Source organism: Babylonia areolata, chromosome 3, assembly GCF_041734735.1.
Source record: "Babylonia areolata isolate BAREFJ2019XMU chromosome 3, ASM4173473v1, whole genome shotgun sequence".
NCBI lineage: Eukaryota > Metazoa > Mollusca > Gastropoda > Neogastropoda > Buccinidae > Babylonia > Babylonia areolata.
Window position 1 is genome coordinate 43,472,610 of NC_134878.1, and position 27,302 is coordinate 43,499,911.

At 43.3% G+C, this 27,302-nt stretch overlaps 1 protein-coding gene across 19 annotated transcripts in view; it reads left to right on the plus strand.

The window, feature by feature from the left end:
• LOC143279998 (uncharacterized) overlaps nucleotides 1–27,302 on the plus strand; it is a 431,093-nt gene that overhangs the window by 361,875 nt on the left and 41,916 nt on the right. For all 19 annotated transcript variants that reach the window (XM_076584413.1, XM_076584420.1, XM_076584415.1 and 16 more), the window contains 21 exons: nucleotides 127–240; nucleotides 551–664; nucleotides 1,214–1,426; nucleotides 2,404–2,736; nucleotides 3,924–4,250; nucleotides 5,420–5,504; nucleotides 7,047–7,270; nucleotides 8,808–9,014; nucleotides 9,324–9,443; nucleotides 10,534–10,860; nucleotides 12,277–12,483; nucleotides 13,586–13,705; nucleotides 14,239–14,347; nucleotides 15,391–15,617; nucleotides 16,581–16,805; nucleotides 18,440–18,541; nucleotides 20,456–20,626; nucleotides 23,227–23,382; nucleotides 24,115–24,312; nucleotides 25,134–25,262; nucleotides 25,963–26,133. In XM_076584413.1, coding sequence (XP_076440528.1) covers nucleotides 127–240; nucleotides 551–664; nucleotides 1,214–1,426; nucleotides 2,404–2,736; nucleotides 3,924–4,250; nucleotides 5,420–5,504; nucleotides 7,047–7,270; nucleotides 8,808–9,014; nucleotides 9,324–9,443; nucleotides 10,534–10,860; nucleotides 12,277–12,483; nucleotides 13,586–13,705; nucleotides 14,239–14,347; nucleotides 15,391–15,617; nucleotides 16,581–16,805; nucleotides 18,440–18,541; nucleotides 20,456–20,626; nucleotides 23,227–23,382; nucleotides 24,115–24,312; nucleotides 25,134–25,262; nucleotides 25,963–26,133 — 3,879 coding nt within the window. The remainder of the gene's footprint in view (nucleotides 1–126; nucleotides 241–550; nucleotides 665–1,213; nucleotides 1,427–2,403; nucleotides 2,737–3,923; nucleotides 4,251–5,419; nucleotides 5,505–7,046; nucleotides 7,271–8,807; nucleotides 9,015–9,323; nucleotides 9,444–10,533; nucleotides 10,861–12,276; nucleotides 12,484–13,585; nucleotides 13,706–14,238; nucleotides 14,348–15,390; nucleotides 15,618–16,580; nucleotides 16,806–18,439; nucleotides 18,542–20,455; nucleotides 20,627–23,226; nucleotides 23,383–24,114; nucleotides 24,313–25,133; nucleotides 25,263–25,962; nucleotides 26,134–27,302) is intronic.

The window sequence follows — 27,302 nt, forward strand, 5'->3', positions numbered from 1 at the left end:
TTCCTTCAATTGTCTATGTACACATCACTCTTTTTCACTCTCACTCTCTCTCTCTGTATCTGTGACCACAATCAATGGGAAAATCTGTTACAGGTTGTAATGTGTTGTGTATCTACACTGTTTCAGGGTCTGCTGAAACTGGTGGGCAGTCAGCTGTCAGAGCTGGAGTCTGAACTGGACACCCAGAGTCCCACTTCCAGGGACGATGCAGAACTGGACAAGCAGAACACAGATATCAAGGTAAGTGGTGGTGGTGGTGGACACACATTTTTTGGCACAGTTGTACTGTTGTCGGCTCTTGTAAAAAAAAAAAATGCACGCACAGAGAGAGGGAGAGAGCAATATGCCTAAGAAAATATTGAGTTGGAACAGAGAAATTGTGTTGCCTTGCTTGAGCATTGTGATGTTTGAGAAATGGACAGTCGTTCACCAACTGCACCTACACATAAGCATATTTAAATGCAAAAACACATGCATGTATGAAATGACCTGTTGGTATTGTAGACTGAATGTTTAAACAGTCCAGCGGATGTCATGTTTGTCATTCCAGGAATTCCTTCAGAGACTTGATGATAAGCTGGAGAACCTGAGTGACCTTCAGCATCAGGCTGATGACCTTGGGAATGCTGGCTATGTCTCTGATCCGGGCACACTGAAGTCTCAGGTACAAGTTCTTGATGATATCTGTACACAATTTGTTCAGTTGATCATATGAGTTAGTAAGTTAACCATAGATGGAAAAAAGTTAACTTAGTGTTTCTTGGTGGCAGTGCATTTTGATAAGATTGAAATAAGATAAACGAGTGTTGCTGAGTAACTGCTTCTGACCAGAGCCCGTATTCTTCTTTCTTTTCATTCAAGTGTTTCTTCCATGTCATTCAGATGAGACAGTAATTGAAGGTCCTGAGTGCTGCATGCACTTAGCATGCGTAAAAGAACACATGGCAACAAAAGGGTTATTCCTGGCAAAATTTTGTGTAAAAAAAAAAGAAAAAAAAGTAAAACAAATACAAATGACAAATGCAGTTGTAGACCGAAAATAAAAGAAGCATAAAGGTGGTGCTGCAGTGTGGTGATACAGTTTCACGAGGAGAGCAGCCAAAATTTCACACCGAGAAATCTATTGTGACAAAAGGTTTGTAATATAAAATACAGCACAATGCAATCCAAATGAAGATCACCAGTCTCTGTAACGCCATTCCTTCCGCTGCAGGTGGACTCTCTGTGCAAGCAGCACGCCGCCCTCCGAGACAAGGCCGCCCAGCGACAGAAGGACATAGAAAGCACCCAGCAAGGGCTGGAGCAGCTGACCCTGGCCCTGAACGCGGCCCGGCAGGGCATCACCAAGGCTGCTGCCGACGTGGACGCCATGGGACCGACTGCTGGGGAGGTGTCGGCCATCAAGGCCCTGCAGGAGGAGCTCAAGGTCAGCTGGGCTTTGAAGATGATTATTTCATCTAAGTAAAGGATGGGTATTAATGTTTTCAGTTAGAGTTCATAAATTGAGAATGTATGTACAACACATTTTGATAAACTTTTGATTTTCATGAACTTAGTTATTGCATTATTTTGTCCATAAAAGACTGAGATATGTCTAGTCAGTGGATATTTTCTATGTATACCCTGCTGGATGATAAACATATGGTTATGAGTGTTAAAGAAAGTGTAGAAAATAGAGAATGATATGCTTGGGTGGGACATGGGTGAGTCAGGGAGGTAGAGGTGTAGAGAGTGTAAGGGAGAATGTACGTTCTTGGAAAAACCCTTACTATATCACATGTGTTTGTCAAGATTAAACTGTGAGACAGTCTTACAGGCTGTGGTGATAGTGCTATATCATGGTGATGATTGTGAATCGTGCATTGGTGAAGTTAGCTGTCAATCCATACAGCTTGCATGCACCTTAGTCATTGTTTGGTGTCATTATTAGTGGTGCTGATTTCATTGAAGATCAAATGTCATTATGCTTTACTGTAATTATGTGATGAATGTCAGTGTTTAGCAGCCTGTTCCAACACTGATTTGTATTCCCCAGCTTCTATGAGGATTTTCCAAAATTTGATTGGTTTCATCTGATTCCTTCTTGAACAGTTCAAAATATCATCTTTGCTTTTAAAATACTTGACATACTTTGAATGAACAACGTTATTTGTTTGAAGAGAGGAGAAGAGAGTTATCCAGCTTAGTTTTGAATAACATGTTTTATACTGTCACTATAATTATTGAAAGCCATAATCCACACATGAAGATTTGAAACCATTACACAGCAAATGTTGGCATATACTCTGACATATTACAGCCATTGAGTGTTAGTGCAGTTTAGCTGCTTGTGCACAGATTTAAAAAAAACTGTTTGGAAACAAATTTCAGGCATTTTCAGTTTGCTTCTTTCTTTGTTTCCAGGGATTTGAGAAGTCCAAAGTGGAGCCTCTGCAGAAGCAGATGGATGCTGTCACCTCCCAAGGTCAGGACCTCATCAAATCAGCACCCCCCGGATCCAACACAAGCGGCCTGGAGACGGACTTGGAGTCCCTGACAGACCGGTGGGCAGAGCTGAGCGAGAAAGTGTCGGAACGTGAGAAGAACCTGGACAGTGCACTGCTGCATGCTGGGAAGTTCCAGGATGCCATGACCTCACTACTCTCCTGGTTGGCCGAGACGGAAGAGATGGTAGCCAATCAGAAACCACCATCACCAGAACAGCGTGTTGTCAAGGCCCAGCTACAAGAACAGAAGGTGATTTTCTTTCTCATTGTTTGGTGTCATTATTAGTGGTGCTGATTTCATTGAAGATCAAATGTCATTATGCTTTACTCTGATTATGTGATGAATGTTCATGGCCTTGTCTTGATGGGAAGGAGAAGAACCTTACTTGCAAGGGGATGAAAGAAAATCTGTCCGTGTTGAAAGCAGGTGTCAATTTTTTTAGTGATTAATAGAGGATGGTGATTTTTTTTTTTTTTCAAGTCTTGCATTGTTGCTTCTTTCTATTCTTGAAGAATAGTGTATCAGATGTTTTAGGTTTGGATTCATTGTGATATTCATATTGGCTTCAAATTGGCAGGATTTAAAGTTGACTTCCTTTTCTCCAGCACTGCTTAGAACACAGTCAGAGTCATGTTCTTGGATGTTCGCCATTATTTTCCAGGGGATAGAGCATGTTTTGTGTGTGAAGTATGCCTTCAGCAGTGCACTCAGCTGTTGTAGGGCTGATCCCACAGACACTGCAGTGCAGTGGCACTGATGGAGCACAAAGTTTAAAAAAAAGAAAGAAATGCAGCATGTGCTGTTCCTGGTAACAAACCACCCCACTCACCCCCTGTGTGACTGCTATGCAGTGGCACTGAAGGATTACAACGTGTTAAAAAGAAATACAGTAAGCATGTGCTGTTCTTAGTTACAACACACCCCCTCGCCCCCTACAATAGGAGTGACGGCCTAGAGGTAACGCATCCGCCTAGGAAGCGAGAGAATCTGAGCGCGCTGGTTCGAATCACGGCTCAGCCGCCAATATTTTCTCCCTCTCCACTAGACCTTCAGTGGTGGTCTGGACATTAGTCATTCAGATGAGACGATAAACCGAGGTCCCATGTGCAGCATGCACTTAGCGCACATGAAAGAACCCATGGCAAGAAAAGGGTTGTTCCTGGCAGAATTCTGTACAAAAAATCCACTTCGATAGGAAAAAAAACTGCACACAGGAAAAAAAAACGAAAAAAAGAAAAAAAAAAGAGTGGCGCTGTAGTACAGTAACGTGCTCTCCCTGGGGAGAGCAGCCCAAATTTCACACAGAGTAGTCTGTAGTGATAAAAAGAAATACAATTACCCCTGTTTTAGCCGCTATGCAGTGGCACTGAAGGAGCACAAAGTGATAACAAAAAAAAGAGATGCAGTAACAAACCCCCTGTGTGGCCTGCTTCCAGCTGGTGCAGAAGATGGTGAGTGACCGGGCGCCCAACGTGCAGGCGGTCAAGGAGTCGGGCTCCCAGCTGCAGAAGGGCAAGGACGGCAAGGAGGCGCGGAAGATCGAACAGCAGCTGAAGCAGCTGGAGGACCGCTGGGCCGCCCTGAACAAGGTGGTGTCTGAGCGCACAGTCATGCTGGAGGAGGTGCAGGGGCTGGCCGGTCAGTTCACGGAGGTACTGGAGCCCCTGGTGGTGTGGCTGGACGCCACCGACAAGCAGTTCGCTGCCCTGGAGCCGCAGTCAGCCGACGCTGACGGCATTGAGAAGCTGATCGGGGACCTGCAGGTGACTGTGACTGTTGTGTTGTGCATTATATTGTATTGTGTTGAACTTTATTGTATTGTATGTAGGAGGATGTGGCAGAACGGTTAAGATGTTCAGCTGCCAATACAGAGATTCGTGAGGGTGTGGGTTCGAATCCCTCTCTCGCCCTTACTCCCAAGTTTGACTGGGAAATCAAACTGAGCGTCTAGTCTTTTGGATGAGACGATAAACCGAGGTCCCATGTGCAGCACGCATTTGGCGCACTGAAAAAGAACCCATGGCAACGAGAGTGTTTTCTGGCTAAATTATGTAAAAAGAAATCCATTCTGATAAGTACACAAATATATAAGCATGCACTCAAGGCCTGAAAAGTGTGGTTGGTTATGCTGCTGTCCGGTATCTGCCTAGCAGATGTGGTGTAGCGTATATGGATTTGTCTGAACGCATTGGTGCCTCCTTGAGAAACTGAAACTGTATTGTATTGTGCTGGTATTGTATGGTAGTGAGTAAAATGTTTTAAACAAAGTGATTTGAAAGTATCGTGATATGTTGCTGAACAGCATCACAGGTAAGGATATGTTCAGGGTTCATATTTTGTTCATAAATACATGTGATATTTCTGGTATATTTAGTTTTTGATTTAAAAAAAAAATGTTTTCCATCTGCATATAAGGGATGTTGTTTTTTTCTGTTTATGTGTAAATGTTGTTGTTTTTTACTTTGCAGATTGTAAAATTATTGTGCTTTTTGTTGTATTCCGTAAAGGAACTATGAAACTGATTCCAGGCACACAGTTCTACTGAACTTGTAGTATTCATGTAAGGGCAAAGGAGTATGGATATGAACTGACTCTGGACAACACTTTGCTCTTTGTTTCACTGCTCCGTCCACATTACATAAAGCATTGGCTGAGTCGCTGATTTCAGTGATTATTTCAGATCCCATCTGTAATTTCACTGACTGTATATAGCCTGACGCACTGACGATATCAGCAGTGCTGATGAGTGTGTGTGCTTGAATGCATGCATGTTTATTTGTGTGCATGCTTGCTTGTGTTTTATATGTATGATGTCTTCTTTTTTTTTTTTTTCTTTTTTTTTTTGCGGGGGTCTCCATTCTGTTAGAACAATGTTGATTATGGATGGTGTGCCACAAATGGTGATGTTGCATGTGTCATGTTTTTTGTGCAGAAACTGCAAAATGAGACCAGTGAGCAGGAGCCTGCTGTCCGGCAGCTGGCTGCAGTGGGCAAAGACCTGCAGGACTTCTGTAAAGGTCAGTGCTGCTGATGATGATGATGACTGTGATGATAGGGCAGTTTACGAGGGCGCTAGTCAGGGATGCACAGGGGAGGTAACCTACTTCGGGAGGTTATCGGTCGTAGCTACTTTCGTTTTCTCCACATAGGTGGGTAGTAGTTTGCACAGGACAGGAATCAGACCCCTGCCAGAGTCTGCACTAGTGGGTCATGGTAAGTATGTTACTTCAACATAATTTTAGGAAGAAAATTTCCTTTACATCACAAAATGCTTTCTCAGGAGTTAAGATCTCAGCAGCTTATTGAATGATTCATGCTACTACAATGAACGCAAGGTTTAAGAGAACCCATTTGCTTGCAGAAAATAATTTACAAAATGAAAATACAGGCTTTGGACAACAAATCTTTTCATGAACGTCTGAAAAAAGTTGGACATTTCATGACGGAATGAGATTGATCTCCAACAGTGTTCATATATCATTTTTAACATATATGATATTCTCCTAGAATTCCACTTATCTGCCTTGTTTGAAGTGGTTAACAGTGATTATTACATTTGAACTTGATGAACGAAATTAGGTTTGGTAGTTTTGGTAGTGCTTATAAAACATACATTTTGTACTTTGTTGCAATGATTTCATCCATATCATTTCAAAATTTTATCCTTCAAAGCAGGAACAATATTGCGACATAAATAATCGTTATTTGAAAATGTTTGATTCCCAAGAACAGCCATTTTTGGTCCATATTGTGAATCCACTCTGATCCCCACACAGCTGACAAAAGCCTTATCAATATGAATGCTCTGTGTGTGTGTGTGTGTGTGTGTGTGTGTGTGTGTGTGTGTGTGTGTGTGAATTGTTTATTTTGTGGTGCATATAGGCAAACAAATGTTATGAAATGTGTCTGCATCATTGTATGTATGTATGTATGAGTAATTGTATTTTTAAATGCTCTGGGCTCTCCGGAGATAGAGCGTCCAAATATTTATCATTATTATCATCGTTATAGAGCGTTGAAATATTCATCATAAATAGTATTATTATTATCTCTGGGCTGTCCGGAGATAGAACGTCCAAATATTCATTATTATTATTAGTATGTTAGAGCTTCTAGATATTCATTATTATTAGTAGTATCATTATTATGATTATAAAAGTGGAGTGATGGCATAGAGGTAACACGTCCACCTAGGAAACGAGAGAATCTGAGCGCGCTGGTTCGAATCACGGCTCAGCTGCTGCTATTTTCTCCCCCTCCACTAGACGTTGAGTGGTGGTCTGGACGCTAGTCATTCGGATGAGACGAGGTCCCTTGTGCAGCATGCACTTAGCGCACATAAAAGAACCCATGGCAACAAAAGGGTTGTTCCTGGCAAAATTCTGTAGAAAAATCCACTTCGATAGGAAAAACAAATAAAACTGCACGCAGGGAAAAAAAAAAAAAAAAAGGGTGGCGCTGTAGTGTAGCGATGCGCTCTCCCTGGGGAGAGCAGCCCGAATTTCACATAGAGAAATCTGAGAAATACAATACAAGAGTCCCTCTGATGCTGTTCCCAGGGGAGGACGTGATCCTGGTGCAGGTGAAGATCGACGATGCCCAGAAGCGGTTCGGGGAGCTGCGGTCACGCATCGACGACTCTCTGGAGCAGATGGAGGAGGCGCTGCCCCTGGCCCAACACTTCCAGGAGGCCCACCAGGGGTTCCTGGCCTGGGCCAACAAGGTGGAGCCGGAGCTCCGCGCCCTGGAGCACTCCCTGCCCGAGGCTGAGGGTGGCGTGGAGGTGGGTGTTGATGTGATGTGGCCAAGGGGGTTTTGGGGGTTTTATGTTGGGAGGAGTGGGGGGTAGGGTTTTTGGGGTTGACGTGATGACCTGGGGCATTTTGTTGGGAGGAGTCGGGGTAGGGTTTTGGGGGTTGACTGATGACCTGGGGAATTTTGTTGGGAGGAGTCGGGGTAGGGTTTTGGGGGTTGACGTGATGACATGGGAGATTTTGTTGGGAGGAGTGCGGGGTAGGGTTTTTGGGGTTGACGTGATGACCTGTTTTTTGTGTGTGTTGTTGTTGGGAAGAGGGGGGGTAGGGTTTTGGGGGTTGACGTGATGACCTGTTTTTTGTGTGTGTTGTTGTTGGGGAAGGGGGGGTAGGGGTTTTGGGTTGACGTGATGATTTTGTGGGTGACGTGATGAGGGTTTTTGGGGTTAGTTGGTTTTTTGTGGTGTTTGTGTTGGGAAGAGGGGGGGTGGTTTTGGGGGTTGACGTGATGACCTGTTTTTTGTGTGTGTTGTTGTTGGGAAGAGGGGGGGTAGGGTTTTGGGGGTTGACGTGATGACATGGGAGATTTTGTTTTTTTGTTTGGAGGGGGGCCCGGGGGTGGGTGGGGGGGAGTAGATTGTTTGGGGGGTTGACGTGATGACCTGGGGCATTTTGTTGGGAGGTTGGGGGGATAAGGTTTTGGGGGTTGACGTGATGACCTGGGGGATTTTGAGTTTTGTTGTGGGAGGGGGGTGGGGGGTTTGGGGGGATGTTGGGTGGTTTGTTGTTGTTGTTGTTGTTGTTTTCTGTTTTAACAGACATTTAGAATGTGTCAGAAAATGAAGGTCAGAATGGCGTGTTATAGAAAGGGGAAGTAATTTTTGGTGGTTGGTGGGGAGGAGAGGTGGGAGCAGGGGAATATATATATTTTCTAGGGTTTTGTTAAGTTTTTTTCTCATTAATTGGTATGTCTTAGCTTTGATGAGTGAAGGACATGTATAAAGAGGGAGTGGTATAAGCAATAGATTATAAATAGTGAATTTCAGTAAGAGAGAAGAAATTGGGTTTCTGGCATTTTTGACCAGATAAGAAAAAAAGAGGAATGAAAGAAGCAGCACAATATGTAAAAATAGGTTTCTGTAAATGTCAAACTTTTATTAGTTGATTTGACACTACTGCTGTGTTGCTGTGATGGTTATGGAATTATAGCATGTCTTGGACCAGTTCATGCCTCTTTGGTGGTGTTGTGAAAGTGGAGATAGGAAGGAGCTATGTTTATACGCTGTAGCTCCTACTGCTTATATTGTTTCTGCTGCAGGTGTTGGTATTATTATTATTATTATTATTATTTCTTCCCCCATGGTAATGGCCAGTGTCAGAATCATTGCCCAGGTCATTGTGAATGGATGTGACTGTAGTTGTGCCGAATTTTCCTTTCCCTGGTTTCTTTTATTAGGTTTTACAGGGATGATATTGATGGTGTTTCCTGCCCTGCTGTGACCCAGGGCATTCTGTTGGGCTATAATTAACAACGATAATGATGTTTACATAATTATGTGTGTGCAGGAGTTGCTGACACAGCTGGCAGAAGTGCAGCCACTGCTGGACGTCATCAACTCTGAAGGGGCGGAGCTGTCCGAGGTGACTCCTGGTGACGCCAGTCTGCGAGTGGAGGACGTCATCCACAAAGACAACAAACGTTTCGAGAACCTGCGGGAACAGATCGAGAAGCGAGCTGAAAAGGCAAAACTGACCCGTGAAAAATCTAGAGAGGTACGGATTTTGTTTTTTAGGTATGGATTTCGTTTTTTAACACTTTTCATTGATGCAAGTTAATTGAAAGTGGAATGTGAAGTTGAGAAAAGTGGTGTTTGTTCTTAAATGACAGAGATCTGAAGATGGTGGAAACGTTGTGTTGTATTTTGTGGAAAAATTGTTTTTAATGTTTTACTGAGTTTATTTTTTAGGAAATGCATGTTGTGTTCTGAACTGTTCGTGGATGAAGTTTGAATTGTGTTCATACCTGTTGGTTCATTGTTCTGAGCATGTCGTTTCATTGACATTTGACCCACCCACCAACAGGTGATTGGAGAACTTGGTGAGCTTCTGGACTGGTTCAACGAAACAGATGACAAGTTGAAGAACCCGTCTCCAGTGACCGCCAATCCTGACTCTCTGCAGAAACAACTAGCCCAGCAAAAGGTGCATATCGGAATTGCTGTACATGTTGTCCCCACAATTCTGTCATGACTCTGATCATGTCAGAGCCATTGTAGGGAAGCATCACTCTGTGCATGGAGCCTCTCCACTGATAGTGGGATGGCATTTTGTGGCAGTAGAAATCGGTCCTTGAGTACAGTGGAGGTGCTAAGATTTTGTTTTCAGAGAGTTGTGATTGTACATTTCCCGTTTGATCTCAGATATCTTTTTCTTATTTTTTGTTTTCTTTTTTGGAACTGTGCAACTTGTTATTTAGTTAATAGTTTATATTTCTTTAGAAAAGCACAAATGAAATACAGCAAAACAAAAGTACACAGATGAACTCCCCTTTAATGTTAATTTGGATTGTTTTTGGTGATGTTCATTACACTCAGACCTTGCTGAGATGTTGGGCATGTGTTGTTCTCTATAGTGGTTAGAAAACATTTCTTACAAAGAACATAACGCCCACCTGAAAATTTTGACACAGTGAACTGCATAAGTGTACAGGTTTGTCGTTTGCTTATAAGAAGCCATTACAAGTTCCTTTACATTCATTGCACATTGTGTTGACTATAGTTTTGTGAAGAGTCCACTTTCTGTAAAAGAAAATTACGACACCCATTGACTCTGAATGTATTCTTCAGCCACTGTTTCCTGGTTTCTGCCTAATCTGGTACAGAAAAGAAACACTCCATGGTTTTAGCTGGCTGAAAAGTGTGGAGTTGGATGGCAAGGATTTCTGGAAAAGACTCCAGAGGAGTTTGTAAGAGTGTTGTTTTCTGCTTAGCTATGAAAGTAAGATATAATCGCAAATAGAGACTGTAGACTGTCCCGTTGTGTTTGCACACATTTTTTCAGGCGCTGACTGAATTGATAGCTGGTGAACATTTTCTTTGAGGAGACTCCAGGGTAGTTTAAGTGTTGTGACACTTTGTGCGACTTAAGTAAGACTTGATCACCACCACAGACTACAAACCATGATACACTGATTGCTTTTATTCACTGCCCAAGCCCTAAGCAAGTTGTCTTTAAGGACTTTTACCAGGAGGTTGTTAGACTCAAACTCTCTGGGTGTTGGCCCCTTTTCCAGGCCCTGATGGAAGAGGTGGGTGCCCAGAAGGCCAAGACGCGTGACGCCCTGTCCTCGGGCAAGAAGCTACTCAACGACCACTCCCTGGACGAGGAGACGTCCCTGCGCACAAAGATGGACGACCTCAAGCAGACGTCAGACAGTGTCAGCGCCGCTGCCGGCGACCGTCTCTCCACACTGGAGCAGGCCCTGCCTCTGGCCCGCCACTTCCGAGAGGCCCACACAGACCTGGTCAGCTGGCTGGACGAGGTGGAACCGGCAGTGGACCAGCTGGATGTCCCCTCAGTCGATGCTGAGCAAGTGAAGAAACAACAGGAGAGGGCCAAGGTGAGTAGGGGGATGTCAGCTGTGGTAGTAGCAGTCTTTAGTTTCACATCTTTCCACTCCTAAGAGATATTAGACCTGTGCCAGCTGTCTTTGTTGTGTTGATGAAGACGTTGTGAACTGTATGTTATATGTGTATGAAAACGTGACATATATGCTACATGTCTGTGCATGACATTTTGTATATATGTGCTTGTGAAGAAGACGTTATGATATGTTGTGTATTATATGTGTTGGTGAAGATGTTATGACATGTTGTGTATTATATTTGTTGGAGAAGATGTTATGACATGTTGTGTATTACATGTGTTGGTGGGGACATTAAAGTATGTTGTATGTGATATGTGTCTATGAAAACATTGTGACTTGTGTATTGTATGTGCAGGTAAAGATGGTGTAACATGTTGTGTATTATATGTGTTGTCCATGAAGACATTATGACAAGTTGTGTATTGTATGTCAGTGAAGAGATTGTGACATTATCTATGCATATGTGTTGGTGAAGATATCATGACATGTTATGTGTCAGTGATTATTTTGTGACATGCTGTATGATACATGTATCAGGGAAAACAAAATGTGTTGTATAATATTATAAGTATTGGTGAAGATGCTGTAGCATTGTGTATAATGTATGTGTCTGTGAAGACATTTTAACAAGTTGTGCATTTTATGTTAGTGAAAAATTTATGACGTGCATGTAATGTTGGCATGCATCAAAGGCAGTGTGTATTTGTCTTAGTGTGGGTTTTTTACAAGGAGGAGGAGAAATAATGTTGTGTTGTTTCTGGAAATTAAATGAGGATGGTAATAAATTGCCTACTCTGTGGCATGGAAGAATAAGATTGAGTGTGAAAAATATCAAGGATACAAACACAGTTGGAATTCTGTATTGAAACAGTTTAACAATACTCACCACACACTGTATTGAAATGGTTTAACAATACTCACCACACACTGTATTGAAACAGTTTAACAATACTCACCACACACTGTATTGAAATGGTTTAACAATACTCACCACACACTGTATTGAAATGGTTTCACAATACTCACCACACACTGTATTGAAACAGTTTAACAATACTCACCACACACTGTATTGAAACAGTTTAACAATACTCACCACACACTGTATTGAAATGGTTTAGCAATACTAACCACACACACAACTCCCTCTTCACCTTGCTCACACTCATTTGCAAGAGTGTACATGCATTTACAAGCTGTACACACACATATTCGTGCACAACACACACAGATGCACACATGCCAATGTGCTTGAACATGCTCTGGCGGAATGACATGCAATGTCCACCATTTCTCTCTTTTTCCCCAGCCCCAGTGAAATGGATGCTGTGAAGTCACCGAGGTCAGTTCATATGCCAGTCTTTGATAATCCTTTTGTTTTCAACCCAGGCACTGAAGCAGGAGATTCAGGACCGCAAACCGGCAGTGGACAGACTGAACAAGACAGGCGGAGCTCTGGCCCTGCTGTGTGACCCAGAGGGAGCCAACGAGATCAATGCTATGCTGGACGACGACAACCGACGCATGGATGAGGTCCGAACCCGAGTGCGCGACCGCTCCAATTCCATTGACCTTGCCATGCAGCAGTCTGCTGAGGTGAGTGTGCAGACACCTGGCCATTGATTGCACTTTGCTGTGTGCGCAGTGTGTATGTGATTGGTTGGACTTGGAATCTGTGTGTTCCGTTATTGATCAGCCATTACCTGGTATGGTGTGGGTCTGGGAATGACAGAAGCTTCTGCCGTTGTGAAAATATGATCTCTGTGGTATGGATGTTGTTTGTCCTATACATTGGATGTGTTGGAATTTTCTGTTTGCAGTCAGCATCTTTTATTTATGTTGTTGTTGACTTTTTCTAAGACTTTGGATTGAATGTTTGGGATAGAAATCAGTTGTGTTTGAAATGTTTTCCAAAATGACATAGCCAGATTAGTACATGACAAAACATTTATGATAAAAGAGTTCGGATTGTAAATTTGTTAAGTTACTACTCTTAAATCTCTGTATATGAAAAGCTTTTTTGTGGGTTTTTTTCTAAATCAATAATCAAAAGACTTAATAGACAGTTACAGTGTGTTGTGAACTTTGTCCATGTACCCAGTCCCACATTGTGACATCACCATTGTAAAATGAAATGTGAGCTCAAGTGACGGTGACAGTATGCACCTACAGTCACACATTGTGACGTCACCATTGTAAGATGAAATGTGAGCTCTTGACGGTGACAGTATACACCTAGTCACACATTGTGACATCACCATTGTAAGTTGAAATGTGAGCTCTTGACAGTGACAGTATACACCTACAGTCCCACATTGTGACGTCACCATGACTGTACCTACAATTGCACATTGTGACCTGACCATGACTGTACCTGCAATCACATTGTGACCTGACCATCACTGAGAGACGCTGTGTGACCTGTCCACAGTTCAGTGACAGTATGTACCTACAATCACATATTGTGAAGGCCCCCAAAGATGGACTATGGCTGCCTTCATGGCGGGGTAAAAACGGTCATGCATCTAAAAGCCCACTCATGTACATACGAGTGAACGTGGGAGTTGGACTTGGGAGTTGCAGCCCACGAACAAAGAAGAAGGAGAAGAAGACACATTGTGACGTGACCATGACTGTACCTACTATCCCACATTGTGACCTGACCATCACTGAGAGATGCTGTGTGACCTGTCCACAGTTCAGTGACAAGCTGGAGAACATGTTGGACAGCCTGACGGTGACTGCAGAGCAGGTGAAGCACGCCGAGCCCATCTCGGCACACCCTGACAAGCTGCGTGAACAGCTGGAGGAGACCAAGGTGGGTGCGTCAGGGCTGGACAGTTATTGATGATTTATTTTAGTTGTCCTGGGGATGAGCAGACAGAAAAATCAGCTCGGTGTGTGTATGTGACAAGTTAGTGTGTCAGCACATTTGTTATACCAGAGTTGGTGTTTTTAGACTAAATTTAGACCATGTTCAGGCTGTGACTCATGTTTCACGTTGTTGTTCAGGCTGTGACTCATGTTTCACGTTGTTGTTCAGGCTGTGACTCATGTTGTTGTTCAGGCTGTGACTGTTTCATGTTGTTCAGATTGTGACTCATGTTGTTGAGACTGTGACAGTCTCATTGTTCAGGCTGTGACTCATGTTTCATGTTGTTGTTGTTCAGCCTGAGCAGCACCAAGTAGCAGCCACCAGTCGGCTCTATCCAGGTAGGCAGCCTGTTGCGCAAGTGACCCCGTGTTTGTAAAGCACTTAGAGCTTTTCTCCGACCGAGGATAGGCGCTATATAAGTATCCTCATCAGTCAATCAATCAATCAGGCTGTGACTGTTTCATGTTGTTGTTCAGGTGATTGAAGAGGACATGGAGATGCGACAGGCGGCTCTGGAGTCTGTGAAGAATGCTGCTGAGGAACTGCTGAAACAGGCGGGCAGTGAGCAGGATGAGGCCGTCAGAGGTAGGGGAGGGGGACTGTGCCTGCATTCTTGTGTGTGTGAGAGAGGGTGTGTGTGTGTGTGTGCACATTTTCTACATCATACCCATTGCTAGCACAGATGCTGCAAGGAATAAAGGATGCTTTTATACATTGTTCAAGAGCAACAGTAATGAGACAGATGTTTAGCCCCTTGACTGCTGAAGCTTCGTGAAATGAGGTCAGTTTTGCCCCCGAGGGTGGAGTATGGCTGCCTACATAGCGGGTTAAAAAAGGTTATACACGTAAAAGCCCACTCGCGTATATGCTAGTGAATGTGGGAGTTGAAGCCCACGAACGCAGAAGAAGAAGAAGAGGTCAGTTTTGCATTAGATTTCACAGCATTTCCCTTTTTTTTGTGTACTTGTTCCTTGTGTCATTGATTTTGCTGAACAAAAGTAAAAGCAGTCCTGAGAGGAAGAAGTCCAAATAAGGAATGATGATCGACACCCTGACCTGTAAGTTCAGTGAGGTTAACAGCCATTCTCTGATGAACAGTATTCTTCAGCAGGAGTCAGGGAGTTAAACCTATATCAGGCATGCCTACAGTTACTGAGGGCCCATATTTGTCCTGGAAAATTGATAGATACAGATATTTGCTGCATGTCCCTGAAAATACAAAAACTTGACCGTAACATTTTTTTTTTTCAGAAGTATCTAGTGGGTACAAGTGTATCCTTAGATAGCTTTCCGACCATAACCTAAGACACTTTGTTAAGACTTAAAAGAAATGCTACCGAATATTACTGAAGCCACTTTGTGAAAAGCCTGAACTGTCTGAACAGTACCGAAGCCATTTTTTGAAAGTCTGCATGATTTTTATCACTGGCAAAGTAACTTCAGCAAGACCAACCATTGCTTCAGGCTGCCAGAAGACTGTTGTATGTTTGCCAAGATGTTCCTGAAAATAATACCCTGTCCCTGATTCCATTGCGTTGTTCCTGAAAAGCAGATTTGGGGATAGGCATGCCTGCTACATATGGGCTTTGTGGTTGATGATGGATGACGAGTGATCTCCTGTCCCCCAGATGTGAAGCAGAAGTTGGACGAGCTGACCAAGCTGTTCAAGGACATCCAGGACATGGGTCGCAGCCGCCAGAGGGCGCTGGACGACACGCTGACTGTGGCGGAGAAGTTCTGGGACGACCTGAACGTGCTGAACAGCACCCTGAAGGACCTGCAGGACAGCCTGACCACTGCAGAGAAGCCGGCCCTGGAGCCTGAGGCCATCCGTGAACAGCAGGAGGAGCTGGAGGTATGGGACGGGGGGGAGGGGGGATGAGCTGGGGGGGTCTTGTTGGGTACTGCTTATGGGTTTTTTTTTGTGTGCTTTTTTGGTTTTGTTTCTTTTTATGTCAGTCGTTGTGAATGTGATGTTGGGCAGCTGCTGACATTGGAGGCAGAATGTGTATTACAATAAAGCCACAGTAAGTTAGAGGTACTACATTTGGTACGCAACAAAACTAAGATAAGGCATGTTACAACAATGCTGGGATAAATTTGAGCTTGTACACTTATTCCTAGAAAATGAAGTAACCTAAATGAGCAAATTTTGAAAAAGTCAATTATGATGGAAGTGATTCTGGTATCCTGAACATATTTGTCACATCCTTGAGTGCATTTATTTATATCCACTTCTCTGTGTGTGTGCGTGTGTGTGTGTGTAGTGCATGAGCTTGTGAATGAAGAAGACTGAGAAAGAATGTATGATAGAAAAAAAAATTAGTCAAATTCTGGTATCTTGTGAAACACTTGTAAACACCACAGAAACATATTTCTCTCTGTCTGCTCTCTCTCTCTCTCTCTCGATATATACAACATGAATTCTCTGACAGCAATGAAGAAATTTAGAATTCATTTACAATGCACAAGAAGCGCTTTTGTTCTACAGGTTAAAGTTAGTATGTATTTACATTTTATCGTGACGAGATCACCATTCTTGTATACTTTTGACCTCTTTCTAGGTGCTGTAGGCCTGGAGATTTAAGTTTTTGTTCTTGTTCTTTTCTCTAGATATATATACATATATATATATAGAGAGAGACATATAGATGCATATACATTTTTTTTTAGATAGGTATGTAGGAAAATCGACACAAATTTAAACAAACAAATGATGATTTTGTGTCTGTCAAGAACAACCCATGCTGAGAAGCAGTGCAGAACACACAACAGAACCCAGCGGTATACATGCCATGTGTCCGTGCGATGTTTGCAGGCCCTGAAGGATGACATTGAAGCCTCGCAGGCCGACCTGGAGGAGGTGCAGCAAACGGGCGACATGCTGATGGGGCTGGTCGGGGACCGGGAGCAGCCCGAGGTGCAGAAGACGATGGAGGACGTCGGGGCCAACCTGGCGGCCATCAGCGACCAGTACAACAAGCGCTCCAACGAGCTGGAGTCTGCCCTGGGCAGGGCCCTGCACTTCCAGGATCAGCTGATGGTCAGTGGCTGTGATGGGCTGGTGGTAGACAGTGAACTGAGTGGAAGTGAATGAATTTTTGTTTTCCGAGGGTTATAGAGTAAGCAAGACAAATGCTTTATTTTTTCATCCAGCCGTCGAAGGAGAAATATTTAGATGAAACAAAGGGAGGAATCATTATGTCAGTACAAGCATGCACGTTATTATCATGGTTAGATAAATGGTAATTTGGCATTTACAACAGTATGCAGCTAGAGAATGAGAGGAGAGAGAAATGAAGGGGGAGATTGAGTGAGTGAGGAAGAGAGAGAGAGGGAGAGAGAGAGAGTACAAGACATGCAAATAACTTGAATTTTTGTCAAGATCATGATCAGGCAATAAGAATTTGAGCTGAAATAAGCATACACGTGTTAAAAAAAACAAAAAAAACAACCTGTGATAGAAATAACACCATATAAACAGTTGTAGCAGTGACATACAGGGAGGAAGGTTGCAGAACAGTTAAGATGTTCATCTCTCGATACAGTGTCCATGAGGGTGTGGGTTTAATTCCTGCTCTCTCCCTTTCTCCCAATGTTTGACTGGAAATACCATTCTGAGCATGTAGTCATTCGCATGAGTCTATAAAGTGAGGTCCTGTGTGCAGCATGCGCTTGGCTCACTGAAAAAGAACCCATGGAATGAGAGTAGAAGAAATCCATTCTGATGGGTATATGATTGTTTGCAAGTACTGAAGGCCTGACTTAGTGCATTGGGTTATGCAGCTGGTCGGGCATCTATCTTGCAGATGTGATGCAGTGTATATATGTGGATTTGTACAGTGACACCTCCTTGAGAAACTGAAGCAGTGTACATGTGTGTTAGTGCGCACAGGTTCGCCAGACATGTCCCATTTTGTTCTTTTGTTACATCAGTATTTGCCTTGTACTTATCTTTCATTTTATTATATCTGTATGTATTTGTTTAATTTTGTTTAAGTATTTTATTTCATTTTATGATAATGTTTTGTATAAATCTGGGGTGGTCTCTGAAGGCTTGGCTCATGCAGTGGGTTTATGCGTATGTCAGGAATCTGCTCCTTTGTTTGTTTGCTTTTTTCTTTGTTTTGTTTTTTTAAAGCTTGTTTTGTGTAGCATAAATGGATCAGTCCTCGCACTTCGACACCTCCATGAAACAAAAACTCAAACTATGAAATAGACAAAGCATTGGACTTTCAATCTGAGAGTCCCGGGTTCGAATTTCGGTCATGGCACCTGGTGGGTGAAGGGTGGAGATTTTTCCGATCTCCCGGGTCAACATATGTGCAGACCTGCTAGTGCCTGAACCCCCTTTGTGTGTATATGCAAGCAGAAGATCAAATACGCACGTTAAAGATCCTGTAATCCATGTCAGTGATCAGTGGGTTATGGAAACAACATACCCAGCATGCACATCCCCGAAAATGGAGTATGGCAGGGTAAAAACGGTCATACACATAAAAGCCCGCTCGTGTACATGTATACGAGTGAACATGGGAGTTGCAGCCCACACACGAAGAAGAAGAAGAAATAGACTTGAAGGAGCGGGAGGGAAAGGGAGAGAGGGTGCCATGCTAAAGTGAATGACTGCCATGGTTTGTGCAGAAATTGAGTGACTGGTTTCAATGGTGTGTGCAGAAACTGTTGGTGTGGCTGAAGGGGGCGGAGGAGAAGATGGCTGACTTTCAGCCCGTGGCTTCTGAGTTCCACACCATCAAGAAACAGTGGGAAGAGCTGAAGGTAAGAAATCAGCATTTTTACTGCAGGAGTAGTTGTTTGTAGGGAGCTGAGGCAGTGGAGGAGGTGGAGGGTTAGCGTTGTAGACGAAGCCTGAGGTTGAGGGCCCAGTGTCAGATCATATTATATGTCGATATGAAGGCCTTTAGGCCTGTAAGGCCTTTTGCCTGCTGGAAATGGGGGGAAGTGAGAGCCCCCATAATTGTATAGAGAGATTTTTATAATCTAATAGTGCGCAAGGCTTATTAATGAGTAATGAAATGAGTATTGTATTTTAAGTTTTGAAAGTAAGTGCCAACACGATTTTTCAAAGTATTCACTGTGTCCGCCGGTTGATTGTGATCGCGCCTTAATATGAGCTCGATCGCCTAATCGGGCCAGGTAGTTTTGTGACCTGTTGTGATTCATCATCAGACACAAAACGAGAGCGCCAAGAATCGATAGACAGACAGAAAATACGAGAAAAAAACTTAGCCGTATGCAGAGCACAGGAGCAGGAGTCAAGATGCTAGTCAGGGATGCAGAGGGGAGGTAACCTATTTCGGGGGGTTATTGGCCGTAGCTGCTTTTGTTTTCTCCACATAGGCGGATAGTAGTTTGCACAGGACAGGAATCAGACCCCTGCTGGAGTCTGCACTAGTGGGTCATGGTAAGTATGTTACTTGAATATAATTTTAGGAAGAAAATTTCCTTTTTGCTGCAGGAGGAGTTGTTTGTTTTTTGTGTTTTTTTTTGTTGTTTTTTTTTTTGGGGGGGGGGGAGGTTGGGGGGGGGGGGGGTTGTATGCCGATGTATGTGGATTTATGTATGGGTAATTAGGGCATGCTGATAATATGTGGAGGTATGAATGGGTATTTGGGGTGTGCTTATTTGCATGTGGGTGTGGATATTTGGGGTCTGTTGATGGTATTTGGGGGCTAGAGGGTATTGGGTGTGTCAGTGCCTTTTTTCTATTTGTGCTCATGTGTGTTTTTGTGTTTAAAGTAATGGCTTCAACAGTGCAGCATTCAACTGTGGTGCAGCTGCACTGATGGGGTACAGAGTGTTGTATAGTGTGTGGGATTGTCTTTGCTGTTCAAGGTGGGTGTGGACCCAGAGTATATGGAGGTGGAATCCCTGAATATGAATTAGTTCATGTTGTTTTTTTCTTTCTTCCTCTCTTTGTCATGTAGCTGTTCAAGACCCTGAACATGAATCAATGTACAGTTTGTTTGTTTTTTCTCCCTGTCCTTGCCATGTTGCAGTTCAAGGCCCTGAACATGAATAGATGTACGTTTGTTTTCTCCCTCTCCTCACTTTGTAGCTGTTGAAGGCCCTGAACATGAATTATTGTATGTTTTACCTCCCACTCTTTGCGGTGCAGCTGTTCAGGGCCCTGAACATGAATTAATGTACGTTTTACCTCGCTCTTCTCGGCATGTAGTTGTTCAAGGCCCGAAATATGAATTGTTGTACTTTTTTCTCTCCCTCTACACGCCATGTAGCTGTTCCAGTTCTCTGAACATGAATTAATGTCCATTTTACCTCCCTCTCCTCGCCGTGCAGCTGTTCAGGCGGGGGTGGGCCCAAAGCACATGGATGTGTAAACCCTGAACATGGATTAATGTATGTTTTACATCACTCTCCATGCTGTAGTGGCTGTTCAAGGCCCAGAACATGAATTAATGTACATTTTACTTCCCTCTCCTTGCCGTGTAGCTGTTCAAGGCGGGGACCCGAAGCACATGGAGGTGGAGGCCCTGAACATGTATTAATGTATGTTTTTCTCTCCCTCTCCTGGCTGTGCAGCTGCTCAAGGTGGGGGTGGACCCAAAGCACACAGATTAATGTATGTTTTACCTCAGTCTCTCTGCTGCTGTAGCTGCTCATGGCCCTGAACATGGATTAATGTATGTTTTTCTTCTCCTCGACATGCAGCTGTTCAAGGCGGGGGTGGACCCGAAACACATGGAGGTGGAGGCCCTGAACCAGCAGCTGACGGAGCTGACGAAGGACAGCAGCCCCGAGCAGGCCCTGGTGCTGAAGGAGCCCGTGGTGGAGCTGAACACACGCTGGGGGGTGCTGGTCAACGGCATCGGAGACAGACAGGTAGGTGGTGACCCGACTGTGGGTCGCTTGTTTGTTTTGTTTTGTTTTGTTTGGTCGTTTTGTTTGGTCGCTTCCCTCACTCCCTCGCTGCTTTTGGTTTCTCTTGTGTTGCGCTGTGTGTGTGTGTGTGTGTGTGTGTGGTTCTTGTCTTTCTCTCATCTCCCTGTCTTTCTCACTCTCTGTCATTCTCTCTCTTTCTCACCTCTCTCTCTCTCTCTCTCTCTCTCGCTCTCTCTCTTTCCTTCCCTTAAGGTACAACAGGAATTCTTTGACAGCAATAAAGAAATTTAGAATTAATTTACAGTGCACAAGAAGCACTTTTGTTCTTCAGGTTTAAGTAAGTATGTATTTCACATTTTGTTGTCGCTGCGTGATCACCATATTGGGTACTTTTGACCTCTTTCTAGGGGCCAGAGGCCTGAAGATTAAAGTTTTTGTTCTTGTTCTTGTTCTCTTTCTCTCTCTCTTAGCTCTCTCTCTCACTTGAAGCTCTCTCTTTCAAATTTTTGTCTTGCTCTTCCCTCTCTGTGTATCTCTCTCTGTCTCTCTCTGTATCTGTCTCCCTGTCTCTCTATCTTGTATCTGCCTTTCTCATCTTACCATTATCTTCCTCATCTCTGTCTCTCTCTCTCTCTGTCTCTCTGTGTCTCTCGTCTCTTTCTCTGCTGTCTGTCTTACTCATGATCACTCATATTCTGGTTTTCCTGCTTTCTCAGTATAGTAAACTGCATCTCTCTCTCTCTCTCTCTCTCTCTCTCTCTCTCTCTCTCTCTCTCTGTGTCTGTGTGTGTGTTTGGGAGTGGGAGAAAATATTGGTGGTCAAGTAGTAGTCACTCCTGCAGTGTCCTGTCTCTTTCTCTCAAGTCTCTGAATGTGAGGCGAGTGTGTCTGTCTGAGTGTCTCTTCCTTCTGCCTGTCTGTCTCTTGAAGCGCTGACAGTGCTTTTTATTTTATTTTATTTTTTTTTTTTTTAATGCTTGTCCATGATGTGGTTATTTTGCTAGAGAGAAATTGGAAAAGATGCTGTCAATTTTTTGGGCCACCCTGTGTGCATGGATCCTGCACAGCATGCTTGAATGTCTTTGATTTTAGTGACATTGCCACAGTGTCTTTCATTTCATTTGGCAGCTTTATGATTTGTGCGTGAAAGTATTAAGGTGTGAAACATATTAAGAATAAAAATCTTCAGCGTTTGTTAGCTTTATGGTTTGTGGATGTAAATTAGACAGATTAAGAATTCCATCTTCAGCGTTTGAATTCATCCAGGGTGCATTTTTGTGAAAATACGTTTTGCAGGCATGTCTTCCATTGGTGAATTTCATTGTCACTTGTGCACAGAAGTACTGACTTACTGGTGAGAGCACAGCCAAACATATGCTTTTAAGTATGTATTTTTTTTAACACACACTCACACACACAAGCAGGCAGGCATGCCACACATGCAAGCATGCGTACATATGAGCAGCACTCAAATACATGCTCATGTGTATGCACATGCATGCATGCGCACACACACACACACTCATACACATGCGTACACTCCCCCCACCCCTTTTTTTTTTTTTTTTTTTTTTTTTTTTTTTTTTTTTTTTTACTCTTTATTGTTGTCTATAAAACCTTTCATTTACGGTTTTCATGACAAATAAATATTCTGATTCACACACACACACACACACACATGCTAACATGCATATCCATGGAAAATGTGCCTGAAGCCACAAATATTTGCATGCAATTCTACTGTTGCTTACAAACAGACTTACTGGTACTTACTTATTGGTGACAGCACAGCCAAATACATGCCCATAAGTATGTGGGTTTTTTTCACACACAAGCAAGCAGGCAGGCATGCCACACATGCTAGCACACACACACATGAGCAGTTATGCATAATACATCACACACACCACACACACACACACACACACACACACACATATGTCTAATATCACTCAAAGTGAAAAGATGTTAGATTAAAGAAAAAAAAACACCTCCCTCCCTCCACCACCCCCCCTCGCCACACACACATGCATTCCCATAAAAAGAGCCCTAGGCCATAGATATTTGCATGCATGGGTATGTGCAAACATTCCAGAAGCACAGAACGAAAAGTCAGTATATATATATATATATCACAGACAGCTGTAATCAATAAATGCTGATGAGAAGGACAAAGTGCTACTGATTTCAAGTTGTATAGTTTGAGGGACTGAGAGTCAGTATACTTGTTTGGCGCTTAAATGGTGTGCATGTTTATTTTGGGGCACTCTTAATGACCATCACTTGTCAAAACACACACACACACACACACACACACACACACACACACACACACACCTGCATGCACTGCCTTATTGTCTCTCCTTTTTTTCCAATGCCCCCACTCCCACCCCCTCCTCCCAGCTCTATCTTTTTCTGCTTGAAATAGGACTTCTACCTATAAATACTAACATTGTCAAAAACTATAAACTTTGATACTTGAGTCATTGGAAGCTGGTATCCTCCTGGACTCTGTCATTATCGAGCACCTGTGTGCTTTCTGTGCACGCTGCTTGAATGGAACGCAGCAGAATAGAGCGGTTTTCCTTTGTGTTCGACAGCGAGACCTCCAGATGGCGCTGCTGTCGGCAGGTCAGTTTGACCACGCTTTCAAGGAACTGCAGAAATGGATGGACAGCGTTTCAGCCACACTGGATGAGGTGGAGCCCATCTACGGTGACCCCAAAATGGTGGAGATTGAGTTGGCCAAACTGAGGGTATGTCAGAACAAAAATGGTCGGTTGGTTTGCATCTCTGATGCTTGTAAACAGCCAGTGATGAGATACACTCACACATCACCTTGATTTTTATCCTGTGTCCAACCTCACCAGGGAGCCTGGATATCCACTTTGTCTTCTCCACCCATCTGCTCCGTCCTCATGCACACATGCACACACAGTCATACACTTGCCCTGTTTCATGCATACTTAAAAATACATACACAACACACATACATGATTCTGCTGAAGGAATAGTGACATTGGATCATGCAGAATAACAGTGTGACAGGAATGACATCACACACAACTGTTTGACTGTGGAGGTCAATACAGTTGCTGCTTGAGCGACATATGTGCAACCACAGATTATGTAGAATGACATCAGAGTTCAGTGAAGGCTCATGAGGTTTGCATCGCACACAGGTGAAAGGACATCACCACTGACTATGTGCAATATGTGTGTGACCACAGATAGTATAAAATGACATCATAATTCACTGTACTATCAGAATGACAACACAACATAGGATTTGTAAGGACATCATCACTGACTGTATGTGAAACGTGTGTGATCACAAATTCTCGAGACTTGTCCTCTCACACTTCTCCATACAGTATATCAGACTGACATATCACACACACACACACACACACACACACACACACACACACAGAGTCTGCACAGACATCACCGCTGACTGCCATACGTGTGTGTGTGTGGCGGCACAGATTGTGCAGAACGACATCACCGCTCACCAGGAAAGCGTGGACTCGATGGGAGAGGAGGCTCAGCGCCTGATGGGGGTGGAGGGGGCGGTGGAGGCGCAGGGGCTGAAGGGGAAGATGGAGGAGATGAACGTAGTGTGGGAGGACATCCAGGGCAAGTCCCGCAGCAAACAGGACATGTTGGAGGACGCCCTCAGAGAGGTGGGTTGCCTCATCATGTGTGTGATGGGGAACAGAGTGTGTTTTGGATGGTACCCAGAGCAGTTTTCTGGATTGAGTGCTATGCAAGTATCCATTATTATCAGTAGTGGTTGTCGCATAACATGTTCCTAGGTAGGTCACCTCATCACATGTATGATGGAGAATAGAGCATGTTTTGGAAAGCTCCCAGAGCAGTTTACTGGATTGAGTGCTATATAAATATCCATTATTATCAGTAGTAGTTGTAGCATGACATGGCCCTGAAGGCAGTTGTGGGGAGGATGGTGATGAAGAGGTTTTGGTTTTAAGGGTTTGGCTGTAGGAAAATGTTATAGAATGAATGAATATGGTGGATTATAAATTGTTTATGATAGTAGTCGTGTTTCTGACAAAGCAAGCTGTGATCTTTAAACATTCTGATTGTTGCATGGGATAAAATGAATGGCATTGAAATTAGAAAAATTAATGAATTGATAAATGGATGTTAAAATGGAATCATAGTCGACCAAGAAAGCACATCTGAGGCTACTCGGAGAAAAAAGTGAGCATGGTAATATTTTAGGATAGGTGACTCAAGAAACTGGAGCTTGTGCAGATGCGATCAGAATTGAATGTCAGAAATAAGTTGACACCTGATTACAAGAGACCTGAGCATACACAGATAAAATTGAACAAAAACATTTTGAAAAATTGACTCTCTACATAATTAGACAGGTATATCCAAACTGTACAGACACACATCCAGATAAAAACGCATGAGGTTCAGTCTGCACAGGACATTGTTCATCAGTTGTTGTCCTCCTGTCCCCATCCCCCTGCAGGCCCAGGGCTTCACGGGAGAGCTTCAGGATGTTCTGATGAAGATCAACGACCTGGAGAGTCAGCTCATCACCTCCAAGCCTGTCGGGGGTCTGCCGGAGACTGCCAAGGAACAGCTGGACAAATTCATGGTACGTTCAGTAAATGATAATGGTGCAGGCTGACGCTCACAACCTCCCAGGCAGGGAGCTTGTGGCATTTATGTTAAGAAGTTATATGCACACGAACAAGCGTGCATCAAGTATACCATACATGAACAAGTGTTTGCCACACAGACATGCAAACACATATGCACACACAATAATTTTAAGATAAAAGAAACAATGCTTTAGCTTCTGTTGTTTTTTTTCCCTCTGGTCTCAAGTAGCATAAAAAGATGTAATACACTGATATAAAACATTTAAGCAAGAATTTTAAAAATCATGTCTTTATTTGGTTTAGCTAGAAATGCAGTGGTTTCTATGGGCATACATGGGGTGCAGGATGTATGTGGATCATTATTTTTCTCAGTTAAAGATACCAAGCCAAATGAAACGTCGACAGAAGTGTTGACAGTGGTGCAGGATGTGTGTGGATGATTATTTTTCTCAGTTAAAGATATCAAACGAAATGTTGACACAAATGTTGACAGGTGTTGACAATGGTGCAGGATGTATGTGGATGAGTATATTTCTCAGTTGAAGACATCCATCCGAATTAAACATGGACACATATGTTGACAAGTGTTGACAGTGATGCAGGATGTGTGTGGATAATTATATTTTTTTGTTAAAGATATCCAGCTGAAAGAAACATGGACACACGTGTTGACAAGTGTTGACAATGGTGCAGGATGTGTACGGGGCCCTGGAGAAGCTGGAGCCGGACGTGGACAGCCTGACAGCCATGGGGGAGAAGCTGTGCGGCAAGAGCTCAGGTCGCGCCTTGGCCAATCTCCGCCAGACCCTCGCCAACCTCCACCAACGATGGGACCACGTCCGCAACCGCGCCCAGGACAGGAAGGTGATGATGGTGACGATGACTGTGATGTTAAGAAATGTACTTGTTTAGTGCAAAATCTTGTGCAGAAACGAATCAAAGCGTATATATGGGACTCGAGTCCTTGGACACTGGCTTCCTAGTCTGGTGCTTTACCACTGGGCCACCACTTTAGACTTGGATGTTCTTGATGTTTGTTTTTCTGCATCTTTTTTTTTCCTTTTTTTTTTTTTTTAACCAAGTTGATGAAAAGTGTTGAGTAACAGTTTTGCCCTTGGCATGTACTGTAAGGGGTAAATGTTGATGTTAATAGTTTGTGTAATGTGTTGTGCTTTTGCCAGCGAAGGAAAGGTAGGTAGAAAGTGATGGTGTGTTGTTGGTGTTGTTCTTTTGTGGTTTTCGTCATCCTCACCTGGTTTCTTTTGTTGTTGTGGTATTGTTTGTCAATGTGCTTTTTGCAAACGTTTATACATTTCTTATAGAAGTTTTCTTTTGCTAGTTTTTTGTTGTTGTTAATACATTTTTCTCATGGCATTTCCTTTCATTTTTTTTTCATATATGCATATATATAGATATATGTATATTGGAGGCACGGTTGCAGAATGGTTAAGGTGTTAGACTTGTGATCCAGTGGTCAGGGTTTGATCCCCTGTTTTCAACCTGGTGTTGTGTCCTTGGGAAAGGCATTTTACTCTGATTTTCCTCATTCCACCCACCCATGTGTAAACGGGTACCTGACCTCGGTTGGGGAAGGTAAAAACAGCGGAAGGAGAGGATTGGGCCATGCCTTATTATGTCAAGCTTTAGACACAGTGGATATGAATACAATACAGAATATGTTCATGTTATTCTGTCTTACCAGTGCCCTTGGTGCATTGCACATGTATGTGAACACAAACATGCACGCACGTTTGGGAACATAAACACTGAAGCACATACACAAACCATCCTGTCAGGACATTAACTCTCTCCTACATAAAACACATTCGGATTCAGACACGGAATGGAAAAGCATTTTCCAAAAATAAAAATCCATCACATGCTGTACATGTGATTTGTTGATTAGCCAAGCAGAATGTGCTATTCTTGGTCACTCCACAGCCGAATGGTATGATTGGCCAGTCTGTCATATGTGGCCTGTGTCGCATACACGCTGACACAGTCAATGACCGGTCGCCTGCTCGTGAGCTGGT